General features: G+C 49.5%; 1 protein-coding gene across 5 annotated transcripts in view; it reads left to right on the plus strand.

Moving 5' to 3' along the window:
- VAV3 (vav guanine nucleotide exchange factor 3) overlaps positions 1–12594 on the plus strand; it is a 167160-nt gene that overhangs the window by 68840 nt on the left and 85726 nt on the right. For all 5 annotated transcript variants that reach the window (XR_004973176.1, XM_036342275.1, XM_036342276.1 and 2 more), the window contains exon 15: positions 180–289. Coding sequence is in view for 4 of the 5 variants with exons in the window: in XM_036342275.1 (XP_036198168.1) it covers positions 180–289 (110 nt within the window). In the remaining variant the exon portion in view is untranslated. The remainder of the gene's footprint in view (positions 1–179; positions 290–12594) is intronic.

Genomic DNA, 12594 nt, shown 5'->3' on the forward strand with positions numbered 1-12594 from the left:
CAGACGCCTTTGGCATAGAAACGGTTGTAGATGTGAAGTTGACTGCGGGGATCTTGATTGGTCACAGTTTAACGTTACGAGAGGTCTGTGGAGGATGATGGTGGTGGTGTAGCGAATTTGGGAACGTGATGTTACTCATGCATGATTCGTATTAACCTGAGGAATATTAATTTTAACAGTGGTCTTATGGCTTCTACCTCATCCATACCCAAGGACACAATGGGTTAGAATTTTATTGCAAAACAAAAGATTTAAAGAAAAAATGGCTGGAACAGTTTGAAATGGCTTTGTGAGTATTTCTACTTTTAAAAGTGCTTCTTCCCTACTGCTTCCCTCTCTTATGAATAATGTGGCCCGTGTGTAGAGGCTGCAGGGACAGAGGCAGGGGCCTTGTGCTGCTGGCTCCCTGCTTAGCGACCTGGGTATCCGAGGACAGATGTTTGGGTGAATTTCTTCAAGAAAAAGAAAGAGGGCGCTCTGGCCTTCGGTTTGAATTTTTCTCCTGGGCGTATTTTAATTCTTCAGCTTTCAGCACCCACAAAAAGAATTATTCTAATGATAAACTCTTAATGTTATTACCATGTTTTTAATATATATGCATTTTTTAATCGAACAGAAATCACTCCCCCCAAACACATGTGCACACATATACACATCCATGCACGTATTTTGTCTGTAATAGGAAGATTGATTCCCCTCCCACCTGTTTGTTTTTAACTCATTTACTGTTTGAATCCTGGAGAAATTGCTGGGTGGATTGAATGCAGGCTTTCAGAGCTTGGCTTCTTTCAGGCTTCTTTCCTCTGATTAAAGTCGCAGCTCAACAAAGAGGTGGGAATAATTCAGACCTGTTCCCAAAGGCAGGGCGTGGAGAGATGTAATTACACAAGAACATGCCGTTGGGGGCCGGGGGTGCGGGGCATGGGGGGAGCTCCTTTCCGTCTTGATGCTTATGGATGCTGACCTGGCTGTGGAAGCACACAGGTCACCCTGAAACGGAAACTGTTAGTGAAGGTGGAACTCAGAGAAACAAGACCACCCACACGTCCGCCAGCAGCTTCATTTGTGTTCTAGCATTACGTATCGTTTGCAGACAAATTCTGTCTTCTTTTCCTTTGCTTTGTTTTAAGAAATGCCCCTGTTTTTATAAAATGGAGGTAGGATTAGATTGTTTTATTGTAGTTCTGCAGTGAGGAAATACAACTGACAGGATTGTGCAGGGAAAACATTTTAAAGCTTATAGACTGCCCTGGATTCAGCGATAAGCACCACCATGAGCTGGTTGCAGAGTCTCAGCCAAGTTACCTCACGCTGCAGAGCCTCAGTCTCCTCCTCTGTAAAATGGGGACAAGCGTGATCTGAACCGCAGAGTCCGGTGAGGCGAGGGCCGGCCAGACAGCCCCACAGGCGCGTGGTGCCCCACAGTAGCAGACCTGCTGTTACCACTGTTACTAACATTGTTTTGTATTTAGGATCCCAGGGCTCTACCGTGGGGTCTTCTAACTCTCGAGGGCACCCCCAGGACACTCCTCTTTTCCTTTCAATTTACTGTCCTTTATTGCACTAATGAAACACAAGAGGTTAATAGCTCTGGGCATTCACTCAGTGGCTGTACTGCAGACCCCTTCGGTTTGGGGCACGAATGGTGACCTCAGGAACGTCTGCCCAGGCCGAATCATAGACCTCGTTCGTGTGCTTCCTCCGTGAGGCTTCAGGTGGCAGAGGGCACCGGCGTCAGCAGGTGGGATGGGAATGGCGGGATGCCGGGCTGGGGCTGAGGTGCTAAGGCAGCGCCGAGCTTGCGCCTTTACTTCTGTGGGGAAGACGCGAGGCCGTGTTTGCTCCGGGGTCTTGTGCGAACGTGGCATCGTTAGGCGAGCAGAGGATCTGCCGTGGAGGGCACTTACGTTTCTTGCCCAGAGCAGGACTTGGCCTGTATGCTAGGGCGTGGCAAATGTAGGTCTACAGTTGTTCCTGTGGACAATAACACGATAATTAATAAATAGTAATCCAAGAACACATCCCGGGTTTTGGGTGCTCACTACTGGAAGCCTCCTTTGGCCCCACCCTGTATTTTGTTCAGTTGCCATAAGTCAGGCAGCTAAACACTGCATATAAGACTCGACAAGGTGGGTGGTTATGGCTTGGCTGGTGTGGCTCAGTGGTTGAGCATCAACCTATGAACCAGGAGGTCATAGTTCGATTCACATGCCTGGGTTGAGGGCTTGATCCCCAGTGGGGGTGCAGGAGGCAGCTGATCAATGATTCTCTCTCATTGATGTTTCTATCTCTCTCCCTCTCCCTCCCCCTCTCTGAAATCTACAAAGATCTTTAAAAAAGAAAAAGTTGTTTAAAGAATGACCTTAAATAACACTCTACTCAGGGTTGTGCTCAGGCATCAGGATAATCCACTCTTTCCTTCCCGCCCCTCTTCTTTGAAGCTCGCTCGGCGGGAAAGCCACGCGTCCCCCTTTGCAGGACCGTGAGACCTCGCTTGCCTTGCGCTCGGAAAAATAGAATAATCCAGTAAGTCCTGAAGCTTAAGACGTCGCCCACGGCTCACGTTTTGCTGTTTAATCCCATCATCTGTAGTTCTGGCATTCTCACTGTGAGAAGAAAAGAAAGCCAAGGCACCCTGTCATGCTCAGGAGGCCCCGTGAGCAGCAGGGAGGCTGGGGGGCTCCCCCGCCGGCCGGCTTCTTCAGTCCCTTCCGCATTGACACGGCCCGAGTCCTCCGAGCACATCCTGGGGTGTTGCTTTGAGGAGTGGAGCGCGGGGAAGGAGAGGGCGGCGTCAGGGGTAGAGCGGTGGGAAACCGAGGGAGGTGATACTTTAAGGCCAGTGCCATGGTCGCCAGTTCTATGTAGAGAAAATGGCCGTTTTGCTGTTTATAGGATGAGTGGATTGCTTTTATTTTTTTAAAAAAAAAAATTGCAACTCACCTCTAAGGCGTGACCACAGCTCTTAAATTAGGACATTGAAAAAGACGCCAGGAGAGCACGGATGCCAGTGCACAGGCAGGACCCAGTGACGCAGATCCTCTCCCGGAGGCAGCCTCAGCCTCAGCCCCTGGGCCTCAGCCCTCTCTCCAAGGACACCCCGCGGGCGCTGGCCTCCTGCGGCCATAACCACCTCCAGCGGTGAAAGGCGCAGGGAGCGCTTGGCGAAGCTCCGCAGGACAGGCCGAGCGAAGGGAGCAGCGGCGGCCCGCTTGGATAGGGCAGGAGAGGGATGCTTTGTTTTATTTTTATTTTTAAATACATTTTTATTGATTTCAGAGAGGAAGGGAGAGGGAGAGAGGGATAGAAGCATCCGTGATGAGAGAGAATCATGGATCGGCTGCCTCCTGCACGCCCACACTGGGGATGGAGCCTGCAACCCGGGCCTGTGCCCTGACCGGGAATTGAAGTGGGACCTCCTGGTTCATAGGACGATGGTCAACCACTGAGCCACGCTGGCCGGGCTGTAGTTTATTTTTGCTGTGGAGGTTGCTGGGACAGCTACTGAGCTGAACAGTGTTTGAGAGCTGCAGATGGCCGTTGGCAGAAAGAAAGTTTCCCACCAGGATTTAAGGGAAAAGAGGTCAGTGCCCCTGACTAAAGAATCAGGTATTGCATGTTTTAAAAATTCTTGCGGCACACCACTTTAAAATCGCTGACCTCGAGCATCAGACAGTTTCTTTAACTGACCCAGAAATAAGGCCAAGTTGGGTAAAATATGAAATAAAGAAAGTGAATAATAGAATGAGAAGACTTTTTAAATAAAGATTTTTTTATTGATTTTTTAGAGAGAGAGTAGGAGAGAGAAAGAGAAGCATTGATCGGCTGTCTCCTGCACACCCCCTACTGGGGATCGACCTCAAAATCTGGACATACGCCCTGACCAGGAATCGAACCGTGACCTCTTGGTTCATAGGTTGATGCTCAATCACTGAGCCACGCCAGCCGGACTGTACGTCAGTACTTTTAAATAGCAATTCTAACAAATGAAGGCAAGCACAAACCTTGGAATAGAGGTTATCGTTGGATGAAAACAAATTCTCTAACGAAAGATTTTAATATTGTGCTATCAATATCTCTATCTCAGACACAGATGATGATGGGTGGACAGCCTACCTTCAGGGCTGTTGGGGAAAAAAAATCAATGATCTTTTAAAAATTTGAGCTCTGATATTTGCAAAGTATTTCTGCTTCCAACGAGGGAAAGCATAAGAGGAAGATGCAAACAGAAAAAAATCCATCAATCTATCCCGAAAAAGAAGTGGCGCCCACAGGATAAGTCTCTACAAAGCAGAATTGTATGGTCCGGTCCTCACACAGGCTACAAGAATTCTGTCTGTGCTCTGGCCCCAGGGGGCATGTTTCGTGGAGCAGTGCCGCCCACTACTGGCCGCTTGGCTCATTGCCGTTTCAGAACTGTCAGATGAAGTCACTGATTTAAAGCAGTGATTTTCAGCCTTTTTCTTCTCCCGGCACAATTAACCAACTGCTACAATTCTGCGGCACACCAAAAATATATGTATTTTTCCAATATGACAGAGGATAGGTATGACTTTTTGATGTGTTGGCTGTTGTGGTTTTTTGATTTGACAGCCTAAGGGAAAAGAGGTCAGTGCCCGTCTGAACGGACAGGGATTGCGTGTTTTAAAAATTCTTGCGGCACTCCGGGTGAAAATGGCTGGATTAAAGTAATCAATCCATTCTCTACACAATAATACTTTGGCTTATTAGGTGTTTAATATCGAAAAGCCCTCCTCGGTAAAAGCTAGTCATCGGAAAGCCTCCTGGATCACACATTCTGTGTGCTTTTTGATCGCGGGTTCCTGGCCAATTCCTTTGGCTTTGCGAGACGGTATGTTCACAGACTGTTCCAAAAATAAGCATTTGGTGGTAATAAGTCTTAGCTTGTCTGATAAGGAAAGTATACTAGGCAGTGACTGAGGCTGATTGTCTGCATTTATCTCATTGTTTTTGGTCTCTGGGATGGCTTTGTGTATTCTTTTATTACTAAAGACTCAAACAAACAAACAAACACAAAACCCCACAAAAGATGGTATGTTCGACCACATGGGCCTGCTCTGTTTGTAGGATGATGACTAAGGTCTATGCAGTGAAACCTCAGACTCTCTAAGCTTTCGTTACTGTTCTTCGTTAACGTCATCCTCACTGCCTTCCCTCTCCTCCAGATGATTCCAGTGATTCCCAACGCTTACACTAATCATTAGGCACTTAACCTCCAAACACCTTCATGAAATCAGGTTTATCGGCAATTTTACATAAGTGTGAATTCTCAGTTTCCAACTGAATTTAAAACCCAGTTGCGAACAGTCTACTAATAAACATCTAAAATTAATATTTGGCTGTTTCCCCAACAGTCCCATATTCAGATGGTCAACCTCTCTGGTGATATATTCAAAATGGCCAGCCGCCATACTTTAAGTTAAACAGAAGCCCTGAGACCAGCTGTAGCTCCCCTCACTCAGACTGTGTCAGTGTCCTGAGTCAGTACGAACCTCAGGCTGCAACACCCAGTCTCTTACGCTGAAATGCCACAAAACCAGGGGTCTCTTAAAGCATCAGTACCCTTTCGAGCCATTTTAAACCCCAATAAACTCCAGCTAAGGGGAGTTTTATTATCATTGATTATGGAATGGCCAAGTTGGGCTGTGCAACACATTCAACAATTGAACCAGCAAGAAGTTTAATTAAATTTCTAATTCGCTTTGGATTTCACTCGATCCTGCAACTGCAAGGTTTCACGCCAGAAGCGAGGATGCAGGATCAGGCGCGCCTGTGAAAATACACCCGTGAGGCCAAATGGCTGGTGGACTAGTGGCCCGACTCCTCAGACCCCCTGGGGAAGGCTGGTGGAGATGGCCTCCTCCACCCCAAGTCCACTGGCCCCTGGACAGGGAGAGGGGAGAAAGGTAGACGCCCCAGTTTTATGGGAGAGGAACCCACTCATGAGAAGTAGTCCCGAGAGGAGAGAAATCATCACTCGACGACTTGCCCATCCTGTTCCTTTCGGTAAGTTCCTCTGTAGACAGTGTGACCCCAGACAGCAAGGCTGAGAAAACTCTGGTGAGGAGAGACATGCCTGTGGGCGTGTTTGGTTCATGTAACTGTATGGGTAGACATGTGGGCATGTATCCAACACAGGACGTCCCCCATCAGCTGTCCTGAGGGAAAGGCTCAGCAGGGACTCCTTACCCACTGGCACAGGCTGAAGCCAGAAACAAAAAGACTGCTTAGCTACAGAACCAGATAGAAAAGTGTTCGCATGACCAGGGACAACAGTGCCAGCCAGGGGCCCATGCACAGTCATCGGGGTCACCAAGCATCATTTTCATCTTTTTAAAAATAATACCTTATTGTTGAAAATATTACATGTGTTCCCACTTTTCCCCATTGACCCTCTCCAGCCTGCGCCCCACCCCCGGCCCTCATCACCCCATTGTCTGTGTCCATAGGTTATGCATATATGCATATAAGGTCCTTGGTTGATTACCTCTCATCCACCCTCCCTCCCCCGCCTTCCCTCTGAGATTCCACACTCTGTTCCATGCTTCCATGTCTCTGGATCCACTCTAGTCATCAGTTTATTTTGTTACTTAGATTCCACATATGAGTGAGATCATGTGACACTTGTCTTTCTCTGATTGGCTTATTTCACTTAGCATCATACTCTCCAGGTCCCTCCATGCTGTCTGAAATGGTAAGACCTTTTTATACTGCTGCATAGTATTCCATGGTGTAGATGTACCACAGCTTTTTTATCCACTCATCTGCTGATGGGCACTTGGGCTGTTTCTAGTTCTTAGCTATTGTAAATTGTGCTGCTCTGAACATAGGGGTGCATACATTCTTTCTGACTGGTGGTTCAGCTTTCTAGAAGTAGGAGCACTGGGTCAAATGGCAGTTCCATATTTAATTTTTTGAGGAAACTCCATACTGTTTTCCATAATGGCTGCAGCAGTCTGCATTCCTACCAGCAGTGTACGAGGGATCCCTTTTCTCCACATCCTCGCCAAGGCTTGTCATTTGTTGATTTGTTGATGGTAGTCATTCTGGCGGGTGTGAGTTGATCCCTCATTGTCGTTTTAATTTGCATTTCTCTGATGATCAGTGACTTCGAGCATTTTTTTCATATGTCTCTTGGCCTTCTGTATGTCCACTTTGGAGAAGTGTCTGTTTAGGTCCTTTGCCCATTTTTAAATTGGGTTGTTTGTCTTCCTTTTGTTAAGTTGTATGAGCTCCTTAGATATTGTGGCTATTAACCCTTTATTGGATGTATCATCGCCAAATACATTCTCCCATGCAGTGGGCTCCCTTTTCGTGTTGTGGATGGTTTCCTTTGCTGTGCAGAAGCGTTTTATTTTGATGTAGCCCCATTTGTTACTTTCTCCTTAGTCTCCTTTGCCCTAGGAGATGTATCCGTAAACATATTGCTATGCGAGATGTCTGAGATTTTTCTGCCTATAGTTTCTTCTAGGATTTTTATGGTTTCATGACTTAACATTTAAGTCTTTTATCCGTTTTGAGTTTATTCTTGTGTGTGGCGGAAGTTGGTGGCCTAGCTGCTGCTGCTGCTGCGTTTTTGTATGTATCTGTGCGTGGAAAAAACACCGTCGTTTTCCTCTTGATACTTCCTGCGGGAAGGACCCACAGTAGCGTCTGGTTCATTACTCCCAGCCTCTGTGGCGAGCAGACACTCCAGGAGGTTGCTCTAAGGCAGCGGTTCTCAACCTGTGGGTCGCGACCCCTTTGGCGGCGGAACGACCCTTTCACAGGGGTCGCCTAAGACCATCCTGCAGATCAGATATTTACATGACGATTCATCACAGTAGCAACATGACAGTTATGAAGTAGCAACGGAAATAATTTTCTGGTTGGGTCACCACATGAGGAACTGTATTTAAAGGGCCAGACGGTTGAGAACCACTGCTCTATGGCGTTTCTTCTAGTAAATCACAGCCCACAGAACAGCTTAGCTCCTCCTCAACCGACCCAGCCCTCACCACAATTAAACAGGCCGGGGAGAGCCCGCGTAGTGAGCCCTGACCTCGGGGCTGTGTGCTGTGCATGCAGCCCTCTTCCCACGCCATCGGCTTTTAAAATGCACCCACAGCAACCGCTTTAATTTAAAAAGCCAGGGTTCGATATGTCAGAGCTCAAATATTCTCCGAGAAGGAGCTTTAACGCGCATATATTATTAATGCGCTATCAAAGCACAGATCCCCGAGTTGATTCCCACCAGCCAGTCATTAGTCAAAGGCTACACCAAGCAGGCCCCGTGCGTGCGGTAACAGATGCATTTCATTTCTGGTGGCCCTGACTGTTGGGGAGAAGGGAAGGGAGAGGCAGGAAGTTGGCCTGCAGTTTCCAGTTAGGAGAGAGAAACAGTTTAATAGAACATCGGTTTTATTCCTTCCTGGCCGTGGGGACAAGAAACTCTTTGGGGAAAAGCCTGGGAAAAGCAGGCCTTACCATGAGGCATCCGAAAGGGGCCTGGGTGGTGGGGGGATGGGGGGGTGGGGGGGGTCTCCAGCCCATTGGGAGCTGTGTGGCCCCTTCTAAGCTTTGTGAAGATTTACTGAGACAGATATCAAAAGTGTAACACTGTGCTTAGAAATATGAGGTTCCTGTCCTTGAATGCCAATTCTCTTAGGGGATGAGGCAAGGAACGACTTAAAGAATAATGAAGCCCGGCCAGTGTGGCTCAGTGGTTGAGCATCAACCTATGAACCAGGAGGTCACAGTTCGATTCCTGGCCAGGGCACATGCCCAGGTTGCGGGCTCCATTCCCAGCGTGGGCATGCAGGAGGCAGCCGATCAACGATTCTCATCACTGATGTTTCTGTCTCTCTCTTCTATTTCTCCCTCTCCCTTCCTCTCTGAAATCAATAAATATATATATTAAAAAGAAAAAGGAGGAAAAAAACAACAGATCAAAGGCTCTGGTATAAAAGCTGGGGGAGACCCACACTCATTCAGCGGAGCCATTTTATTTGCACTTCGTTTTCAGCAGAGCGATGCTGATTTGCTGATGGAAGCGGATAGGTGGCCGTTTTCCCTCCTGCCTATGACTTCGCTCTCCTTAAGAGCGTGCTTGGGGATGCCAGAGAAATGTCAGATAAGCATCACCTAAACCCCGAGAGAAAGGACAGGCGTGGGCCCCACCAGGCGACCACAGAGCAAGGATATTATGTCGTATTTGTCAGTGCTTTGTCATGCATGGCTTGCTTTTGCATGTTTCTGGATCAAACCGGCGACTCGAAGGCTCCCTCTAATGACAGCTGAGATGTTCTGAGCACTGTCCCGTGTCCTGCTTCTGCCAGCGCTGCCAACACAGGTCCAGCTCCCTGCGCGAACCATACGTGAGATTCGGGAGAGCGGCCGGCTCATCGTGGGAGATTCATGCGACCCGGTCAGCACCCCGAGACTCAGCTCAGCCCAGGGCCGCGGATGGCGTCCGCATGGATTTCATAGCCAAAAACAAATTCTTCACATTGAAAGCTGGCAACGAAAACCTTTCAAGGAGAAAGAATAAAAGGTGGCTTCTAGAGCAAGCCATCTCTCCAGGACACAAACGTGCGTGCGGGCAACCAGCACGGAGACGCTCTGTGGATGGTACCTTAGTAGTTCTGCCCAGAAGGCGAACCAGTGTCCAAACAGACCGCGGCAGGCTGGGGACACCCCGAAAAAGCCCAAGCACGTGCCGCCACAGTCAGAATGTCGCCCCACATACGCCCTGCAGGAAGGCCCCCGCTCGGGCCCACTCGGGACACCAGCATCGTCTCCCGTCTCCTCCCAGGTCTCCAGGAAGGGCACGTTCAGATGAAATGAGAGGCACGAAGTTGTGACTGCCGGGAAGGGGGCGTCTCGAGCACGAGGAGCGTCACTGACCGCAGAGCTGTCCTCGCTGACATGGGGATGCTGACCCAGGAGAGCTGGCCGGGCTGTCGCTGGCGGCCTTGAGTCCTTTCCTGTAACCACGTAATGCAGCTTAATGAGCCCGGCCGGCCTGGCTCAGGGGTTGGGCATCGACCTATGAACCAGGAGGTCACGTTTCTATTCCCGATCAGGGCACATGCCCGGGTTTTGGGCTCGATCCTCTGTGTGGGGCGTGTAGGAGGCAGCTGATGGATGCTTCTCTCATCATTGATGTTTCTCTCTCTCTCTCTCTTCCTCTCTGAAATCAATAAAAATATATTTTTTAAAAACACTCAGTGAAACCAGGCCCCTGGGAGCAGGTGTTTGCACCCTTCAGTGGACAGCAGGGAAGCATGCCCACGGCAGCTCCTCTGCCCGGGTCTGGTTTCCGTGGAGATGGGAGCTTTCTGCAGCTGATGCCTCCTGACGGCCTCCCCAGGAGTTAGTGCCGCTAAAGAAATAATGAAATAAATCCCTCTGAGAAGGGCCACCCCGCTGAGACCGTGGAGGGCAGCGCCGCATCCTTCCATTCCCCAGGCCAAAGGCACCTTCCTTGGACTGTAAGATGGGGATCTGCTAACATGACTCACGGGTCAAACATGGCCGGCCCACCCCGCGTGATGGGACACATGTATGTACTACCTCTGTCTGTGTCATCATCACCGTGAGAGAACTGAGGGTGACACAGACCCCAGGGTCTATGGACTCTCTGGGCGCTTACAGAGGAAGTGTGCTGCCCCCCTCCGCTCTCCCCCTGCCCCCATTCTAAGAGACAGAGGTTACAGCTTCCACAGGCGCTTATGTATATATTTTGGAAGATCCAATCAGACCTCCCGATGGAGAAGACAAGGAAGAGGAGGGAGGAGGCACAGCACCACCGCCCGCCGGCAGCCCCAGCTGCAGTGCCCTGGGTTTGCTGGAGCCCCTGACTCAGCTCAGTGATGAGAGAGAGAGTCATTGATCAGCTGCCTCCAACCCAGGCATGTGCCCTGACCGGGAGTCGAACTCCTGGTTCCTAGGTCGACGCGCACCCACTGAGCCTGTCCTCGGTGTTTGCACCCCACCGGCTGTAGACCGTGCGTGTTGACACCTCCCTTCAGTGGGCCCTTGGTGTGACTGACTTGGTGTCATTCCGGGACTTTTTCATACCTGTCCTCCCCCGAGTCACCGCACTCCTTACCGTGCTTAATTTAGATAATTACACAGCCGAAGCCGGTTTGGCTCAGTGGATAGAGCGTCGGCCTGGGGACTGGAAGGTCCCAGGTTCGATTCCGGTCAAGGGCATGTACCTGGGTTGCGGGCACATCCCCAGTAGGAGATGTGCAGGAGGCAGCTGATCGATGTTTCTCTCTCATTGATGTTTCTAACTCTCTATCTCTCTCCCTTCCTCTCTGTAAAAAATCAATAAAATATATTTTTAAAAAAATAAATAATTACACGTGGCTCCGGGCACAAGGACCCTGAGCATGTAGCAGCCTTCCTAAGGGGAGTCCTCCGGGGACTCAGTCCCAAGGCTACCGAGGGACCCTTTGCCTCTCACAGCACGAGGCTGACAACATCGTTGCTATGTGGGTTTGGAGTCAGCAATTCCCAAATGCTAGCCAGTCCTCATCGGTCACCAGGCCTGGGCCAGGCTGAGTCCTAAGCGCTTTCACGCCTCCCTCCCTGCAGGAGTTGGAGTTGATTAGTATTCCTGGGTGTTGCTGGCCCACTGCCCGAGGTCGCACTGCCGGTTCTGGAGCTGGGATTGCAGCCCAGGTGGAATTTCGGCCTCCTGCCCTCAGCTCTGCTTTCAGATTCCGCTGTGCCCCAGGAGCCGCCCAGGGTCAGGGAGTTAACTCTCACTCTCTAGTGTTTGATTTTAAAATTTAAAAGCCATGTGCCGTTAGCGTTTTCAAGCATTTCAGCCGTTGCCCCCTGCTGTCCTACCTGCCGCTTCCGGTCTCATCTCCCCCAGACCAACCCCTCCTCGGGACATTTTCAGGATTATTTTCTCTATTATCAGACTTCCCTTCTTAACCTCCCAGTGCGATTCTCCTCTCAGCTTTTTGGCTTCTGAAAAGTCAGCTTATTCCTCGTTAGTGGGCAGAAGTGTTAAGTAGACATGGTCCAAGGTCAACTTGAATTGACCTTGAGAGACAGGGGTTCCACTAGGTCCCAGGTCGGTTTCTAAAATGAATCCAGTTCTTCCCTCTTTGGGACCCATTGACACGAGTTTCTGCCTGAAGAAGACCTACTTAGAGCCCTAAACTCCAGGCTGATGAATTTTTCAAGTTCCCAGGACCGCGGCTGTTACCTGACAATTCATCTATGACTCTTACTTTAATGCACACAGAGAACGAACAGCCCTTCCTGGCTAAGGGAATGGGGTTAGATGCGCCTTTCAAAGCTTAGCTTTATGGACTCAAGCATCAAATGTTGCCCGGCTGGTGTGGCTCAGTGGTTGAGCGTTGACCTAGGAACCAGGAGGTCACGGTTCGATTCCCTGGTCAGGGCACATGCCCGGGTTGCAGGCTCGATCCCCAGTAGGGGGCGTGCAGCAGGCAACCGATCCGTGATTCTCTCTCATCATTAATGTTTCTGTCTCTCTATCTTCTCTTCCTTCCTCTCTGAAATCAATGAGAAAAATATATTTTTAAAAGAAGAATCCAGTATTTTCTG

This window comes from Myotis myotis, unplaced genomic scaffold, assembly GCF_014108235.1.
Source record: "Myotis myotis isolate mMyoMyo1 unplaced genomic scaffold, mMyoMyo1.p scaffold_m19_p_18, whole genome shotgun sequence".
Lineage (NCBI taxonomy): Eukaryota > Metazoa > Chordata > Mammalia > Chiroptera > Vespertilionidae > Myotis > Myotis myotis.